This window comes from Sminthopsis crassicaudata, chromosome 2 (assembly GCF_048593235.1).
Source record: "Sminthopsis crassicaudata isolate SCR6 chromosome 2, ASM4859323v1, whole genome shotgun sequence".
Taxonomy (NCBI): Eukaryota; Metazoa; Chordata; class Mammalia; order Dasyuromorphia; family Dasyuridae; genus Sminthopsis; species Sminthopsis crassicaudata.
In genome coordinates, this window is record NC_133618.1 from 466,511,541 (window position 1) to 466,530,630 (window position 19,090).

A 19,090-nucleotide genomic window follows, 5' to 3' on the forward strand; every position below is an offset into this window, starting at 1 on the left:
AATTCACCAATACACCAAATGTGTATTAAGTGCCTACTATGTGCAAAGCATTATACTCACAGCTGAGATAAGAAATAATGCAGTCTCTGTTCCCTCTATCTACCAGGGGATAGAATAGGACTGGGCATAAAAAACTATAATTCAGGATATATTGTAATAGGTAAAGGAGAGTTTCAGGCAAAATTTGAGGAGGACTAATAACACATTTCAGCTGAAGGATTGAGAGCCAGTTTTGCGTATGTATGTTCTGAGCCTTGAAGGAAAAAGATTTCAACAGGGATGAGGAAGGTATGCTGAATGTGAGCTCTGATTGTTATTCTCACCCACATCACTACAGCATGACTGTACAGACAGACCTTATTTTGTTATGCTTTGCTTTATTGTATTTAGCAAATATTGTGGTTTTTTAAAATAAATTGAAGGTTTGTGGCAATCCTGCATTGAGCAAGGTTATGTGTGCCATTTTCCTATCAGTATGTGCTCGCATTGTGTCTCTGCCTCATGTTTTAGTGATTCTCAGAATGTTTCACACTTGTGTATTATTGTTATATCTGTTATGGTGATCTGTGATTGATGTTTTTTTCCTACTTAATGGGATTTTATTTTCTCCAGTCACATGTACTTTTCAACATTCATTTTTGTAAGATTTTTAATTCCAATTTTCCCCCATTCTTTCCTTCCTTCCTCAAGACAGCAAACAAACTGATTTGTTTTATATATATGTGTGTGTATACATATATATATGATAATTTTCAACATATTTTCATATTAGTCATGTTGCAAAAGAAAAAAATCAGAACAAAAGGGAAAAACCATTATAGAAAAAAAAAACAAAAAACAAAAAAAGAGTGACAAAACTATGTTTCAATCTTCAGTCAGTCTCCATATTTCTCTCTCTGGATGCAGATGGTATTTTTCATCCCATATCTATTGGAGTTGTCTTGGATCACTGTATTGCTGAGAAGAGCTAAGTCTATCATAATTGATCATCACGAAATCTTACTTTTATAAAAGCTCAGTGCTCTTTGATGTCACTATTGCACTTGTTTCAGGGCACCACAAACCACACCAGTATTCCTTGAGACATAAATTTACTTGATAAAACAGCAATAATGTTTTGATAAGATTGACTCCAATTTTGATTTTTTGGGGGGGTAGTTATGAAATATTTTAATTATTAAAGCTTTTTATTTTCTTTTTAAAATTATAGCTTTTTATTTACAGAACACATGCATGGGTAATTTTTCAACATTATCTCTTGCACTCACTTCTGTTCCAACTTTTCCCTTCCCTCCTTCCCCCACTTTCCCTAGATGGCATGTTATACATTTGACTCCAATTTTGAAAGAAGTTCTGTGGATAAAATACTATCAAATAGCATTGCATATTACAGAAAAACTTTTCACAAAAGGAAGAATAGGTCATTATGGCAAATTTCATTGTAGTATGATTTTATGAAATTGCCACAACCACCCAAGCCTTCAGCAATCACTACTCAGATCAGCCAGCTGCCATTTGAGGCTGCTGTCAGCAACATTGAGACCAGACCCTCCACCAGCAAAAAGATTACAGCTCACTGAAGACTCAGATGATGGTTAGCATTTTACAGCAGTAAAGTATTTTTTAATTAAGATATATAACAATGAGTTTTTAGACCTAGTGCTATTGTGCATGTAATAGAATACAGTAAAGTTATAAACATAACTTTTATATTCACTGGGAAACCAAAAAATGTGTGTAACTCCCTTTATTGTGATTTTTGCTTCATTGTAGTAGTCTGAAACCAAATGTGCAATATCTCTGAGGTATGTCTGTGGAAGATTAAAGTTCATTGTTAAAGTTTCGCTGTTAATTGATGTGCTGCTAGTCCAAATATTGGGAATGACACTTAAAGACATCTTTGGGGTTTTTGTCTTTTCATTTCCAGTCTAAAATGTTTTTAGTGGCTTCTGACTATTTTTGTTTTTCCAATGGAAGCATGTCCTGAGTTGGGCAAGATTTATTTAATTTATATGCTCTATTCTCTCTCTTTTTTTGGGGGGGAGGGGAGGTAACCCAGGACCATTATTTAAAACACTGGTGAGGCAGGGGTGGGGCAGAGGTCACACCCTCCCAACCCTGATGACTGACCCTAACCCTGCCCCTCCAAGGGACTCCAGAAGGGCAGATCGCAGTGAGGGCCAGAGGGACACAATATGGACATCAAGGGGAGGGGCAGCTCCCCTGGTTGGGGCAGCCAGGCCCCCCAGGAAAACCAATAAATTTAGAGTAGGTCATAGCAGGGCAGGGCCCTCCCACTGCTCCAGGCCTAGTTTCCCATTTTTACTTTGGAAATATGCTCCATTCTCTAATCGACATAGAAAAGATTTAGAAATAGAATGATTTCTGAGACCATCTGATAATTTACAACATGCATTCTCTTTGCTATGGACCGTGCTAAGTATTGTAGATACAAAGAAATGCTACATAGCTCTTGCTTTCAAGGAGCTCAGATTTTACTGGGGGAGACAACCGTGTATAGACAGGTTATATACAGAATAAACTGGAAATAATCTCAGAGAGATGGCACTGAGATTAAGGAGGAAAAGGAAAGGCTTCTTGAAAAAGTTTAAGATTTTAGATGAGACTTAGGGAATCCAGGAGGATTCCTAGAGATGAGGAGGAGAGGGACATCCAGGGATGATGCTCAGAGAGGCTGGAGGTGATGGGGTGGTGATGTAGGTGATGTAGGTGGAGAGTAGCGAGGAGGCCAGTGTTTCTGGTCACAGAGTTAGGGAGGGTGGTGGTGATGGGTGAGAAACTGCCAAGGTAGAAAGGGTTTAAAGCCAGGCCCAGGCATTTTGTGTGATCCTGGAGATGATCAGGAGCCACTAGAGTTTGTTGAATAGACATGGACAGACTTGTGGCTTAGCAGGATCAATTTGACAGTAGAGTGGAGGATGAATTGGAATGGGAAAGATTTAAAAGAGGGAGACCAACTTTGTCATTTTATAGAGGAAGAAACAAGTCCACAAAGTGTGGCTTGTGTAGGACACACAGTAGCCTTGGATTCAGGATGCAGAATCAGTCTGTTACACTCTTCACCAAATTAAGAACAACAACTCTAAAGTTTCCTTAAGTGATTGATCCTTATTAAAGTGTTACCTCTTTGTCCAATTCAGCATTGATTAGAGGCCTATTACTCTCTAGGTACCAGGAATACAGAGATAAAACAGAATTGCCCTTGTATGTGGTGGTGGTGCTGGTGGGTAGCATATAGGGATGTAAGTAAGCACAAAATATATGCAGGTTAATTGGTGAAAGAGCTAGTCCATGAGAGGCCACAAATTTGAGAACTGAATAATTGACTCAATGATATATTTCTTGTCACCCTTGGTCTTATAGTCAGGGATATGAGACAAGCTAAATATTGCAGAATACAAAATAACACACCAAATATAAAAACAACTCACCTTTATAAAGTACTTTATAAAGCCCATTACTTCATAGCAATTCTGGAAAGAAGACAATGCAAATACGATTATTTCCATTTTACAGATGTAAAATCTGAGGCTTCAAGATTTGTCTGCAGTTAAATAACTAGTAAGTGTTCAGGCTACAATTTAAACCTACATTATCTAATTCTAAATCCGGTGTTCTTTGTTCTTTGACTGTGCCATCATGTTTTAGTGACGTACAAGGTCTGAACAAGGACTGTTGTTTATTCAGTTTTTAGAAGTGTGGAATGAGGGTAGGGATAAGGATGGATCCAAGGAAAGGATGGAGCAGACCATGTCTGGGAAGGAATAAATATTTTTGAGCACCTATTGTGGTACTATGATTCTGTTCTCCAGTTTTTTTTTGTTTTGTTTTGTTTTAACCCACGAACCATCCCTGCTCCCTCTCTTATACTTACTTTTAGGCCTTAGATACTAGGATTATGGCATAATCTTAACTACTTTTAAAATTTTAATTTTTTTAGTTAGACTGTCTTGATTTGGAAGTAGAAAAATTTTAGTTATGGGACAGATTTAATTGGTTCTGTTATGGATGTTATTTTCTCTTATATAATTAGGATTAATATAGTTTTTGAGGTTTATCTTTAATTGATTTGGTTTCTTCTTTATTCCCTGAACCTCTTTTTCTTTCTCCCCCACAGCTATTAAGTGGGAGAACATATCCTACTTAGAATTCTAATGTACAGAACACTGCTTACCTATTCTGTGTTAGAAGATTCATAATTTGTTTTGCAGTTCCATGAAGATTCCTACTTGATAATCCTATAGACCATATAAAAAGTGGTGAATTTTTAAGACTCAACTCAGAGGTTACTTTCTTTGTGAAGCCTTTCCTGAATCCCTCCAATTGTTAGCATTCTAACTCTTCATGACTCTATTTGGTGTTTTATTGGCAAAGATATTAGATTGGTTCGCCATTTCTTTCGCCAGTTCATTTTATAGATAAGGAACTGAGGTATATGGGATTGAGTAACTTGTCCAGGGTCATACAACTAGAAAGTATCTAAGGCCGAATTTGAATTTATGAAGATGAGTCCTCCTGATTCTAAGCCCCCGAGCTATACCCTTTGTACCATCTATTTTTTTCTCCATTTTAATTTTTTTATTTATAATTTTTTCACAGTATATATGCATAATTTTTAATAATATTTTCCCTTGTATTCATTTTTCCAAATTATCCCCTCCCTCCCTCTATTCCCTCCCCTTGATGACAGATAATCCCATACATTTTACATGTGTTACAATATAACCCAGATACAATATATGTGTGTAAATTCCATTTTCTTGTTGCACATTAAGTATTAGATTCCGACGGTATAAGTAACCTGGGTAGATAGACAGTAGTGCTAACAATTTACATTCACTTCCCAGTGTTCCTTCTCTGGGTGTAGTTGTTTCTGTCCATCATTGATCAACTGGAAGTGAGTTGGATCTTTATGTTGAGGATTTCCACTTCCATCAGAATACATCTTCATACAGCATTGAAGTGTACAGTGATCTTCTGGTTCTATTCATTTCACTCAGCATCAGTTGATGTAAGTCTCTCCAAGCCTCTCTGCATTCCTCCTGCTGGTCATTTCTTACAGAGCAATAATATTCCATAACCTTCATATACCATAATTTACCCAACCATTCTCCAATTGATGGGCATCCATTCATCTTCCACTTTCTGGCCACTATGAAAAGAGCTGCTACAAACATTTTGGCACATACAGGTCCCTTTCCCTTCTTTAGTATTTCTTTGGGATATAAGCCCAGTAGTAGCACTGCTGGATCAAAGGGTATGCACAGTTTGATAACTTTTTGGGCGTAGTTCCAAATTGCTCTCCAGAATGGCTGGATTCTTTCACAACTCCACCAACAATGTATTAGTGTCCCAGTTTTCCCACATCCCCTCCAACATTCATCATTATTTGTTCCTGTCTTCTTAGCCAATCTGATAGGTGTGTAGTGGTATCTCAGAGTTGTCTTAATTTGCATTTCTCTGATCAGTAGTGATTTGGAACACTTTCATATGAGTGGATATAGTTTCAATTTCATCATCTGAGAATTGTCTGTTCATATCGTTTGACCATTTATCAATTGGAGAATGTGTACCATCTATTTTTATATCCCTCCCTTACCTTATGCTCCCATTACCTAGCATAGTACATGCACATGGGTGCTTAATAATTGTTGAATTGTAATGTTGATTTGATTAGCAAAGCTGTTGAAAGTTAATATCAGACTGTTTGACCTAGAAGAGACTTTCTTAGTAAGGTCTTTAAAAATAAGACCATATTCCTTAGAATATGAAATACAAGAGCAGAAAATAGAGCCAGAAGGACCATGGGATGTTAGAACATTGCTTATAGAATATTAAAGACGAAAGTCATCTTAAAATATAGAATGTTAGACCTAGGAGAAATTTTATCATATTGAGAATTATATAACACAGAGCATAGAATATTAGAGCTCAAAGGAACCTTAAAATATGCTTAAGGTATCATCCAATCCATCTTCATTTCATAGAATAGAAAATAGGTTTGAGGAGAGGTTGCCTAAGTTGCTCAAGGCCATTTATTTAGTGGCAGAGCTGGGAGTGATACCCTAGTTTCTTGACTTTTAGTCCAGGGTCCTTTCTCCATGCCTTTTTAAAAAAATTTTCCATACTTAGCCTTCCCACTCTTGGCTGACAGAAAAAGAAAGGAGTCTTATTTCCAAGCAGGAATCTAGGTAACCAGAACTCAAGAAGGCTGTGATGCTGGCTACCTCTTGGGCAGTCCCCTTCTCCCTGACTACTCTAGTGGTTTTCCTGCATTCTCTGCAAATGGTGTCTCCTCTGGTAATGCACCAATTTGTCATATTAAGTCATTCAATAATAATTGAATCCCCTTGATTAATCTCCTAGAATTAGCCAGTTGCATTTTGAGCAATTAGGGTTAATTACTGCCTCATTTGGCAGGAGAGAGCCCCTGTAATTATTTCATGAACAAGATGAGGAAGTGTTCTGCTGCCACAGATACGTTTGTGGCATCTTGTAGCACATGTTAGAATCGGTAATGCCATAGTTAAGTGTAATTAGTAACTATTACTCTGTGCTCGCCTGTTACCCGGGCTCTAGGCTGCCGTGCTTCTCCATGTGGCTATTATTGGGTGAACATTTCTCCAGGCCTGCCAGCATCTGTCCAGAGCTCAGTAATGAGTTCTGAGAGCAGGGCATTTTTTTCCTGGGGGCCTTCCAGAGTGGGAATGGGAGAGGAGGAGAGTCACATTTTTGTTTTCTGCTTTGTATCAAGGTTTCCTGGTAAAAAAAAAAATACCAACAAAGCAAAACTATGGAGCATTGTGAACTCAGGCTGTTAGAACTAGGAGTGATAGAATCATGGGTAGGTAGAGCCAAAGTGGACCTTTCGGACCAAGAACGTTAGCGGTCTGCCAGTTCAGCCGCCTCATTTTGCAGAAGAGCCAATGGAGTCCCTTTACATTGACCTGCCTGAAGTCACTCCACTCGTAATTGGCACTGTCAGGATTGGAACATTGCATAGTAGAGTATTGATAAACTGGGGAAAATGAGACCCGTATTGATGTTGTTGCAGGTAGTTTTTCTCCTTTGACTTTAGGAGGTTCTTATCACTGCACTATATGCCTTCATGAGGTGCTGATAGTGCTCAGGGAAAGCAGTAGAGTCATAATTTCAAAAACTTTGGTTTTTAACAGATCAAGAGGCAGCCTGATATAGTGCAAAGAGCACAGACCTTGGAGTGAATCAGAAGAAATGGACTCATACTGTGATATTTACTAGTCATGTTACCAGAGGGGAATTTCTTTAGCTTTCTGAGCCTCAGTTTCCTCATATGTTAAATAGGGATTATAATTCCTGGAGTGCTCAATAGAAACAGGGGCTACTATTATTTGTAAAGTTAGTTTGGGCCGTAAATAGAGTGGGTTTTCTTTTTGGTGGACACACTCATTTGCAAAGATAAGACTTTATAATCTGTTAAGGTTTTCCCCTTCTTTAAAATGTCATATATCTTTGAAGGTGAAATTAGTTTACAGTAAATGTCATTCTGATGAAATATGCATTTTAAAATCAGAGAAACAGTTGCCTCAAGATTAATGATGCATTGCAAATATCAAGGAAAAAAGATCTCCATCCAGCGTAAAGATAATTAAAATTCAGGTCAGAAGTCTGACTTAGTCAGGCCAAATTTTTTAATGAGATTTCAGAAAACTAATTGGGCGAGTATATTATTTTCTTTTAAAATTTAATGTTATGCTCCTTCAAAAACTAAAAAGGTATTTATTCATAAGTACAGGTTATCATGATTCAAGGATTTTAAACTCTGATGAATCCACTGTGGGATGCTTATGTTTTTAGTCCAAGCTGAGTGGAAAATGGACTTTTCATCAGTGCAAGATAATGGGGAATCCTTGGATCCTTTTCTTATCTCAGTTCCAAAGAAGAGGATCCCCTAAAATCTGTCCCTAATTTGCTCAGAGTGGTCACAGAATGCTAATACTAGAGAAGACCTTCGAACAAATAAAGCTATAACTGGAAGGACTTTAGAACCTTGTATGTTAGAAAATAAAATATAGAATGTTAGAGTTGGAAGGGATCCTTAGATTGTAGACAATTAGAGCATAAAACATAGAATGGCAGAGCTGAAAGGATTGTCAGAAGTCATCTACTGTAATCTCCCTCCCAATGCAGGAGCCCCTTCTATGGCATTGTTATAAGATGTAGCTTCCCTGTCTCTGTGTTGACCATGTTGGTCTTTTGGTCAGAAGCCCGAGGGAGGAAATTATGACTTCCCCCTGCTTGAACACAGTCATTGAGTCAGTCTGTTCCATTGCTGCAGAGCTGTAAATGTTAAGAAATTCTTCCTTATCATCAGCTCCAATGTGCCAACCTAAAGATTGATTTTCCCTCATTTTGTTGGAAGTTTGGGTACAGATTTTGATAACTAGAGGCAGAACCCATCAACCACATTACAAATTCAACCAGAAAAAGCCAATTTATCTTTTTTCTTTTTGGGGCTACCTAGAACTGTACAGTGGAGTATGGAAGGTATAAACTGCAACATTAATTCAGATTTCTTATTTCTTATTCAGTCTGATCAGAGTGGTCTCAAATCCATACATAGGAAGCTCCATATCATTAAAGGTGTAAGGAATGTCAGAGGTTAATTAGTTTACTCCCTGACCAGTGGGTTAATCCTCTATATAACATCTTGGTCACCTTCCATTCTGATCTTTGCTCCCTTCTTTCTTTCTGAATCATAATTTCTCCTAGGGAAATGGGTAGTTGAATGAGTTGCCACTTTTCCCATTTTTGATGCCCAATCATCCTTTCCACCTCTGTAGCCCATGCAGCTGTCTGAATAAGAACCAGGTCATAGGGTTATTTAAGGGAACGATGGAAAATAGGAATTAACATAAAGTCTTAGAATTAGATTTGTTTAAAAAATAGAAACAACTGTAACTGTAACTTCAGCACTTCTCACAATACGTAGCATATGATAAGAGTTTATTTAATAAATGCTTTTTTTTTTCATTCTTATGTAGTGAACTCTCCTTCACTGGAAAGTTTTAGGTAAAGTTTGGGTGGCATGTGAGGTCCCAAGATTTTGGGACTGTGCCTGAATAGGGGAAGCTCATGTTTTTAAATGAAGAATAGTATTCATGTTTTCTTTTTCATTCTTGAACTTCTAAGTCTTTTAGAGTCAGAAAGGACCTCAGAAGTTATCTAGTTCAGCTTTCTCATTTTACATACTAGGAAGGCCCAGGAAAATTAAGTGACTTGCCTGAAGTGACATTGAAAATGGTGGGATTGAAATTCAGACTCAGGTCCTGTAATTCCTGAATATTACCTTTGAACAAACATTCTTTATGTTCCATGTAAAGGGTATTCAAAAGCAGCTAGGTAACAGAATGGATAGAGAGCTAGCCAGAATCAGGAAGACTCATTTTCCTAAGGTAATAGCCAACCTGTGTGACCCTGGGCAATTCACTTAACTCTGCTTGCCTCAGTTTCCTCATCTGTAAAATGAACTGGAGAAGGAGATTACAAACTAATAACTTTACCAAGAAAACCCCAAATAGGGTCACAAAGAGTTGAACATGACTTAAAACAACTGAATAGAACAAGAGTACTCCAATCTTTAAAGTTCTATGCACTCATTTGCCATTAGATAGTCAAAGGGCACCGAGTTGTGTTTTGGGGGTACAATTGTCCTCCCTTCTTATCTAGTAACTTGAGATCCCTCAGAAGGGATTTTTATTAGTTGTTTGAATATCACTGAATAAACAGATAACTTCCTGAGGAGAGAAGAGAAGTCTATATTTTTTTGGATTTGCAAGTATATGGACTTTCAGAGGAATTTCTACATTAGTATATATAAAAATGTAAATCCATCAATATGACTTCTTTAAACCAGATATAATTCTTAGCAACAATAATGAAGACTCACAAGTACTCCTGCAAATGTGATGGAATAACGTTACAAATCAATATCTGTCCTGGGCCCAGCTGTGGCTCCTGGAGAGGAGCTGAAAGAAGCATCTTGCCTCCAGCTGTTACTTCTTGCCTATCCAGAGGGGAAAACACCCAAAGGAGAGATTGTGCATTCTTAAATCTTTCCAGTTCCTTTCAGTTTGGCTGGTCACCTACCTTACTTTTGTGCTAATCGCCATACCCTGTTCCTCAGTACCCTCAGGCTTTTATTCAAGAAGGTTTGGCAGACCAGGTTCCAAACTGGAACACAATTAACAGTCATAGACCAAAAACAGCTAACCAAAAAAGTGTACTTAACCTTAGCCAAGAAAGGAATATACAAGCATGTAGCATTGATTCAGTCATCTAGCTTTGCTGCCTCTGTGGTGACCATATTGGTCTTTTGGTCAGAAGTCTGAGGAAGGAACGAACCACTGACTTCTCATTTGCTAGCTTTTTGTACTGAAGTCACCAGGAAGCTATTTCAAAGGCTGAAGGTCTCTGTGCTAATTAAGGGCTTCAAGAAAAAATAATTAGCCCAGCCTAAATAATACATATTGATCTTATCATACTTCCTGAGATAATTAATACCATACCTTCTATATTAGAAACTCTGTAACAGACCTGAAAGCTTGGAGTGGCTTTTTCTTTTAAGAGGATAAATCAGTTTTCCATGAAAGATATTGATTTGTTTGTTTTTGAGGCAATTGGGGTTAAGTGACTTGTCCAGGTTCACACTGCTGGTGTCTGAGGCTGGATTTAAAGTTGGTTCCCACTACCTGCCCCAAGGACATTGTTAATGGCAGAAAGCTGCCTCTTCATTGGCATTCCCTGACATATCACCTTCTTCCTTCCCAAATGTTCTAGCCAAAATTGAATGGGAGAGGGATGAGTTATTCCTCTCCCCTACCCCAACTGTAATGCTGGAGAAACTGAGGCAAGATAGAGATTGGAGAGTTTTTAATATTTTATTTAAAGGGAGAGATTGGGCTGGAGGTAAAACAGGATCCATGTTGGCTCCAGGGCTGGACTGGACTCATATCTCAAAGCATCCAGCAGGGATGGATTCCAGGGCTTCTTATAAGGCTCCAGGGAAGTCCTTATCAAGGGAACAAAGCAGGGTGGAGGTGAGCACTGATGAGCAGGAACTTCCAGAAACAGGCCATAAATTCAGTTCTAACAGATTGGGGGTATGGAAGGATCATAAATCCTGTTAAGTTGGGAGGACTAGGAGCCAGGATACCTGAAATAGGAGATATGCTTACCTATTTCTAAAAAAAAAATCTGCATTTTATGGCTCTATGGAATGCTAGTTGTCTGGGCCCCCAGCCCTAATTCACATCAGTTCTAATGGTCAGGAATAGGGATTGCAACCAGGGGACTGAGGCAGAACAGTTCAAGAAACTGACGCAGAACAATTTAGGGAAACTGAGATAGAACAATTCAGGAAACCTGTGCCATAACACCACCCTGATCTATGAGTTCTAAAATCTCTTACTGTTCAAAAAAAATTATGTACTGAAGTTTAACATTCTCAATCCTAAATTTCAAATTTTAGTATTCTCTAGTTTTAGGGCATATTTCAACTCTTAAAGTCTCTCCTATTATGCATGCAGGTAGGATGATCTTGAAATCAGTGGCTAATTTGGGGATTAGCACATTCCATTCTAATGGATTATGAATGGTAGCTTGAAAGTTGATATCTAACTGGGGTTCCTGTTTTTTTTAATTTTGTTTTGAGTATTATATTCCTCCATTTTTCCTTGCCTATTATGAGGTAGTATTGTTTCAATTAGTTCTGATTGGTTAAGATAAGTAATGCAAATCTGGGTCATTGCATATGTAAATGTGCAGCTGTAGTCTTGTAAGGTTCCAGAATTTGTCAGCCTCTGAGGTTTCTAGGAACCCTCAGGGGGTTAACTCCTGAAAGGGGTTGGGAGTGGAGGATAGTTGCCTGCTGACAATGGGAATCATCAAGGCTTAAGCCCCCACACCCAGGTATATATTTCTTTTATGTAAGAACATATAATTCTTATATATAATCTAAATTTGTGGACACTGTGATTCAGTTAGAAATAACCAAACTTAGTGTCAGAGCACTTAGAAGGACTTTCCTCTTAAACTGCTACTTACAGCTTTATACAGGTCACTTTCTCTCTTCTAGCTTTTGTTTAAGCACTTCTCTTAAAAAAAAAAAAAAAAAGGCTCTCTAATATCCCATAAAGCCCCACATCTACTGGGTCTTTTAACATGTTGAGACATTCATCCACTGATGGCCTGACAGCCCTCCTTTTTTTTTTTTTTGGGTTGTGGATTATTTTAGATCAGAGGATCACAGATTTAGGGCTGAAAAGGGATCTTAGAAGCCATCAATCCAGCCTTTTCATTTTATAGATGAGGAAATGGAGACCCAGACAGGTTAATATGTCTGCTCCAGGTCACACAAGTACTAAGTGATAGAGCCAAGATGTGGACCCATGTTGTTTCCAGATCCCATCCATTGTCTACTGGGCATCTCCCAAGCTCAGCACACCCAGTGTCTGGACATCAAGGTGGAGCTCAGGTGTAGGAGAGCCATGGGGCCTACAGTAGTGCTACAGAAGAGCATTCATAGGATTGCATGGACTTTGGAGATGTCAGAGATCTTATGGGTGAAGAAAATGGAACTAATAACTTGAACTCTACACCATTTTTGTCTCAAAAGACAAATGCTTCCAAAGAGGGCATTTGTGTGCTCTGTATGAAGCTGTTAGGTGGACTGAATAGTTCTGAATGCTATCTCTTGTCCTTGCTTTGTATCTTAAATAAGTTAGTAGTCCCAGAGCAGGAAGAGAATTTAAAGGACATTTAGTCCAACCCCTCCTCGAAGAAGAACAGCCCTGATAGTTGGATAACCAGGTTGTGATTTAAGAACCCTGAACACAGTGAGCAATAGTATTTCCAGAGAAAGGATGATAATCTGGGCCATCTACCTCCTTTCCAAGAGAGTATCAGATTCAGAGGCAGAATAAGACACCAACATGAACATCATGTGAATCTGTTTTGCTTGATTAGGTGCATTTGTTGGAAGGTTTTTGCTTTTGTTTTAAATTAGGAGAGGAGAGAAAATAAATGATTATTAATTGAAAAATAAAACAAAGGGGGAAAAAGACAAGGGTATAGAAGAAGTTGGGGAAGACCTTTGGTGATGGGCAAATTACTCTGATAATATATGCTCTAGTGAAAAGCTCATTCAGCTGGATTTTAGAAAACCTGGTTTCAGATCCTAGCTCTGTCACACACTGTATGTGATTTTGGCAATTCTCAGATTCAGAGAACTAATTGAGAAATTTGTGAATCTTTGTATACTTTTAGAGATTTAGACTCTTCAGTGTGAGAAGGAATCCAAGATGTTGTCTATGACTGAACTGGAGGGTAGTAGAATAATATCATAATCACAGGTAGCATTTATAGTGTTTTAAGGTCCACAAGGCATTTTACATATTATCTTGTGTGATCTTCACAGCAACCTAGTGAGCTAGGGACTGAGGCTGAGAGATAACTTGGCAGAGAAATCATACAGCTAGTAAAATGTCTGAGTCAGAACTTGAACTTGGGTCTTCTTGATTCCAAGGCTAGCCCTCCACCAACTGTGCCACCTACCTGCCAGGAGAAGTTGTAAATATCTTTTGTATGTTTATTTATCTAATGTTGTTGTTTTTTAAGCACTTTCTTTTGTAAGGCGACATAGTATAATGGAAAGAATATTAGATTTGGAGGTTGGAGAAACAAGGTTCACATCTTGTAACTTTGGGCCTCTGTGTAACTTTACCCGTAGGCCTCAGTTTCTCTATCTATAAAATGAGGAGTTTAGATAAGATATCTCTGAGTGCTGCCATAAACTCTGTGGTAGATAGATTTTAAAACATTGTCCTCAGCTTTAAAAGGAATAAGGACATGGTCTCCCACCCATCTTTTATGATAACCTTGCAAAATTATAACCTTAAATTGGGGGGAGCTAGGTGACACAATGGGGTAGATTGCTGGCCTGGAGTCCAGAAGATTCCTCTTCCCAGGTTCACATAACTTTACCCTGTTTGCCTCAGTTTCCTTATCTGTGAAATGAGCTGAAGAAGGAAATGGCAAACTACTCCAGTATCTTTGCCAAGAAAATCCCATTAGGGCCACAGAGTCTGACAAGACTGAAATAACTGAACAACAAAAACCTTAAAATTGTTATAGGAAAAAATGATTTGCTATTGTGCAGAATCAAATATAATTAATTAGTATATAAGAGAAGTACAAAATGGTATTCTAGATCAAAAGAAAGGTTAGCAATAGCTGAAATTTATGCCTATTATTAATGCTGTAAGATTGGACCTTACAATGAGGGTTAAGTACTAGAAGCATTATTATCCCTTTTACAGAGATGAAAACTGAGAGAAGTTAAATTGCTCAGGGTCACAGCTAGTATCTTGAGGTAGAATTTGAACCTGGGTCTTTCTAATTCCAAATCTAGCACTTTATTCACTATGACATCTTGCCTTTGAGGAAGTCACAAATCAGTTTACGCTATTAAGCCTTAAAGAGAAATTCAAGACCTAAGTAATTTCCCAATTCCCCAGGACTAACCTTTCCATATAAATGCCAATTTTAAGTTAACCTGGTTCCATAAACCTCTATGTCAGTTAAAATTCTAATCTTGGGCCTCCCGCCATGAATTATAAAAATCAATTTCATGGAGCTGTGTAATCAGTGATGTTTAGGAAGCCAATTCTTTTTCTCTCTCCTAAAGATAAAAGTTGAGCTAACCTTGACTTTGAAGTATTGAAAATAATTACCGGGAGTGTCACTTTATTTGAAGATGCTCTTCGTGGGCACTTCAGCTGAGAGAGCTTATGAAGAGAATGATGGCCTGAAGTTAAATTCACAACTCCATGCCTCCCTTCATTACAACACTGACAGAATTCTCTGACACAGTGACATTTTTGCCTTGGCTGGAATTGATAATTATCTGTATGCAGATCCCATCAGGGTGCATACTTTTCTGGTTATATTTGGACTTTGAACATCCACTTAGAGAATCACACAAAGAGCTAATACGTGGACATACCTTGGAAGTGGGGCCACAGAGACCTTTTTATGGGAAAGGCTGGGGGCAAGGAATTCTGGGGGACATGTTACTGGGGAGCATTTCTGTCTATTATAATGATAATTTTCCTATATCCTAGGACTCTAAAATTTGGAATAATAGTTTCATCTTCCTTTTACAATGCTACCAATTAGAATTTCTAAGAATAATAGATTCATAGAACATAGAAGCACAAACTGTTTTTCAAAAGATAGAGGAAGCAATGAGGGAACATTGCTTTTATGAGCTTAATTTTCAATTGTAAAGAGGAACTGGTTGTTTAAGTAGAAATTATGGGAACCTTGAAGGAAGTAACTATTACATTGTGGAGTTTGTGACAGAGAAGAAGAAAACTAAATGTAGCCTGAATGGTATACCCTCTGTTTTAACTTATAAGGTTTCAGAAAAAGGATATGAATCATGTCATGGATTAAAATTCTCTGGTAGCCAGCACAAATACATAGGAAACCTCAAGATAAAATTTTGAAGGTACAAAAAAAGAAACAATTCTGATGAAAAGGGAGAGATGTCTTAAAGAGACCAATGCAGCTGTACAAGGAACTTACTGACCAACTTCGATTTTTAAAAGATGTGTCTAAAACATAAAACAAAGACAGGTAACAATAGATGAATTCAAAAGCCTTACAATAGTAGTGTCAGGAGTGCTAATGTTCAGAATGAACTGAGGCTGGAAAAAAAAACTAAGGACAAAAAAAAGAGGGTTTTTTTTTTTTTTTTCAAAAGATATTTGAAGAAAAGAAGACCAAAGAAGGGATAAGATTGTTGCTCTGGAAGGATTGATTGATGATTGGATAGAAGGCAAGCTTCAACTCCTCCCTCCCCCTTTTTGTTCCTGTTTTCTCTTCTAAGGAAAATGATCTTTGGGCTAGAAAGCAAAAAATAATGTAATGTAAGTCATTTGAAATCTAAGAGAAGTAGAAGGAGATTGTAGGAAAGCCTGCCTTTGAATTCAGTTCATTGGACTCAGGTGAGTTACATCCTGATTACTGAAAGGACTAGTGTCTGTTATTGTTTAACCACCATCTTTGAATGATGAAAAATGAAAGAGGTGCAATAGGACTGGGGAAGGGGAAATACCATTTCAGTTTTTTAAAAAAGAGAAGAGAATCTAAATTTAAAACTATATACTAGTGAGTGTAACTTTGGTTCCTGGTAAAATATTATTTTATATTACCAAAGGAATGGTTAATGAGCCTATAGAAAAGGAAGTTGTGCTAACCAAAAGTCAGCCTGGTTTCAAGATAGGTCATATAATATAATATAATTTCCTTTCTTTTAGTCAAGAATTACTAGATTGGTAGGGCCAGTAACATATAAGTTCTTCAAATGTAAAAATATCCATTTTGTCTTTGTATTTTTAATATCTCATACATAAAAATTATTTCTTTGACAAATATTTATTGAGTTTTTCAAATTCAGCCCCTTAGGTATATTTGCCTAGACTTTAGTAAAACATTTGATCAAGTCTCTTATTTTCTTGTTGTGGATGCACTGCAAGACAGCAAACACATTCAAGAGCTCCTGAACTGGCTGAATGGCTAGACCCACCAAATAGGCATTGGGTGCTCATTGTAGTCCAGTAGCTCAGTAATCTTTTTGCTATTTAGTGTTTTGAACAGTGATTTGTGACTGGATAAAAGAAGAGATGGCATTTGTAGATGATACAGATGTGGGTGGAAGTGATGGTTCATGTAATAACGTTATAAGAATCAGGATCCCAAAAGACCTCAACAGGTTAAAAATGTTGGGCTGAATCTAATAAAATGAAATTCAACACAGATGAATGTGAAGTCTTATATTTGAATTGAAAATCAGTTCTTATAAGCACAAGGTTGGGGAGGTACAGCTAGACTGCAGTTTGCTTGAAAAAGTCTGACCATTTTGAATGTGCTATGAACTCAGTATGAATCTACATTGTGATATGGCAGCCAAGAAGTGAGCTTGACCTTGGACTGCATTGAGAGATATTGTGACCAGGACTAAGGATATGAGAATCTCAATGTAGTCTGCCCTGGTCAAACCACATATAGGGTATTATTTGTTCTGAAAACCACATTGTAGAAAAGATGATGATAATAAATTGGATAGTCCAGAGTGGTACAGGTTTTCAAGACAAGCTGCTACAATTGTTGGAGAAGTAGACCTCTGTTTAGAACTGCCCTCAGGGGCTTAACTATAGCTGTGTGACCTTGAGTAATTTCCTCACTGCTCTATCTCAGTCTTTTCATCTATAAAATGGGGATAATTATAACACTGCCTCCTGGGGTGATGATAAAATGAGTTAAAATTTGTAAAAAAAAATAAATAATAGTAATAATAATAATAATTCACAGACTTTAAAGTGCTGTATCAGTGGCAGCAATTTATATAGCTGTACATACTTGTCTGGATAAAGAACCTTCTCCCATTTTCAAAGGGCCAATTTGGACAATAAAGAGTTCCCTGTTATTGGAAATGATCAGTCAGGGGATCTGGGAATGTTTGGCTCTTCCCCACCCCCCCCCAAAAAAAAAGATTTTGAAGGGGAGGAATAAATATTTTCAGGTTTTTGAAGATCTGTGCTTTGGGAGAGAGATTGGATTTCTATTGAGCTTCCAAGGACTTTACTAGGAGCAGTGGGTAGAAGTTGAGACAAATTTAGGTCTGAGATGAGTAAAAACTTCCTAAAGATGATAGCTATCTAAACGTGGAATGGGCTCCTTTGGAAGGCAGTGGGTGCTCCTCTTTGACCTCTTGCTGGAATGCTGTAAGGGGATTTTTTTTCAGCTGTGGGTTGAACTTGATAGCCCTGGAGGTCCCTCCTCTCCCTCTGTGTTTCTGTGACCAGAGAACAGGGTCACTGCTGGAAGGGCCCTTAGAGCACAGAATGTCAGGACGACAGAACGGGGGGGTGTTTCAGCTACTTCGGAACCTCCCTAGCTGCTTCCCAGGGCTGTTGTCAGGACCAGGTGAAGGCTTTGTAGCCCTGGGGGCTCCTCCTATGGTTATATTTTTTCCCACTGAACTCCTCTCTGACCCCAGTTCTTGCAGCCTTTTCCTCCTGACCAAGGGCCCACCCTTCTCAATTAACCGCCAGTGTGGAGGGCCACTGCGGCCTCCTCCTCAGCAAACAGGCCGGCCACCAGCCGGAACCGCCACCTGCTGTGACAAAGTTGGAACTCTCATCTCGTTGTTTCACTCTTGCTCCGTTTTTTTCTCTTTCTCAGAGACATTTGACTTCGTTTCCCTATCGCTGTACCTTAGCTGACTTCCAGATAGAAAAGAAGATAGGCCGAGGGCAGTTCAGTGAAGTTTACAAAGCAACGTGCCTCTTGGACAGGAAAACCGTGGCTCTGAAGAAGGTCCAGGTAACCATTTTAGGATGGAGGCTGGTTTCTTCTCTTTGGCCCATTCTCTCTCCCCACTCCAGCCAATATAGGGATATATACTTCCCCTTACTATTATTCTGGGTGTGTCTGGGCACGAGGACTCACCCAACTTTGACTATGAGCCCTTTTGAACAGAAGTGAGTCCTCTGTGGTTGGAATTGTTAGCTTGGAGGCTTGGAATGCGGGAGGAACAGTTCTGCACGGCACCGAGGGTGGTCCAAGTCATCTCCAAAGTCCAGACTAAGTGTTCCTGCCTCAAGAGATTATCCCTGGTCACCAGCCATTCTAGAGACTGTTGTTGGCTTCCCTGGGATCCTTTCACTGCGTTGTTGTAGAGGAAATCATTTAAATTCTCAACTTGAGTGCAGCCTCCCTTCAAATCTGCCCCTGTGACACCTGCTTGTTCAGAATTGTGTCGGCACTAAGGAGGAGGCCTTGGAGAATGCAGAATGTCACACCGGGATGGGATCTTGGAGCATGTGTGTGAGCCCTGAGAGAGTCAAGTGTAATCACGAATACGAGACAACAAAACACACCTTCCCGGAGCAAGCATTGCACCAACTAAGGAAGAGCTGGGGGTGTGAGGTCAACTGTGAAAGTTCAGAACACGGAATGTAGG

The 19,090-nt window shown here is 38.5% G+C and overlaps 1 protein-coding gene and 1 long non-coding RNA gene across 6 annotated transcripts in view; one reads left to right on the top strand and one right to left on the bottom strand.

The window, feature by feature from the left end:
• Nucleotides 1-19,090, top strand: part of NEK6 (NIMA related kinase 6) — a 166,796-nt gene that overhangs the window by 87,598 nt on the left and 60,108 nt on the right. For all 5 annotated transcript variants that reach the window (XM_074293056.1, XM_074293057.1, XM_074293054.1 and 2 more), the window contains one exon: nucleotides 18,310-18,450. In XM_074293056.1, the coding sequence (XP_074149157.1) occupies nucleotides 18,310-18,450 (141 nt within the window). The remainder of the gene's footprint in view (nucleotides 1-18,309; nucleotides 18,451-19,090) is intronic.
• Nucleotides 10,927-11,690, bottom strand: LOC141557420 (uncharacterized). Its single transcript, XR_012486786.1, has 2 exons — nucleotides 11,238-11,690; nucleotides 10,927-11,071 (listed from the first exon to the last, which is right to left on the bottom strand). It is a non-coding gene; the product is annotated as an uncharacterized LOC141557420 (long non-coding RNA).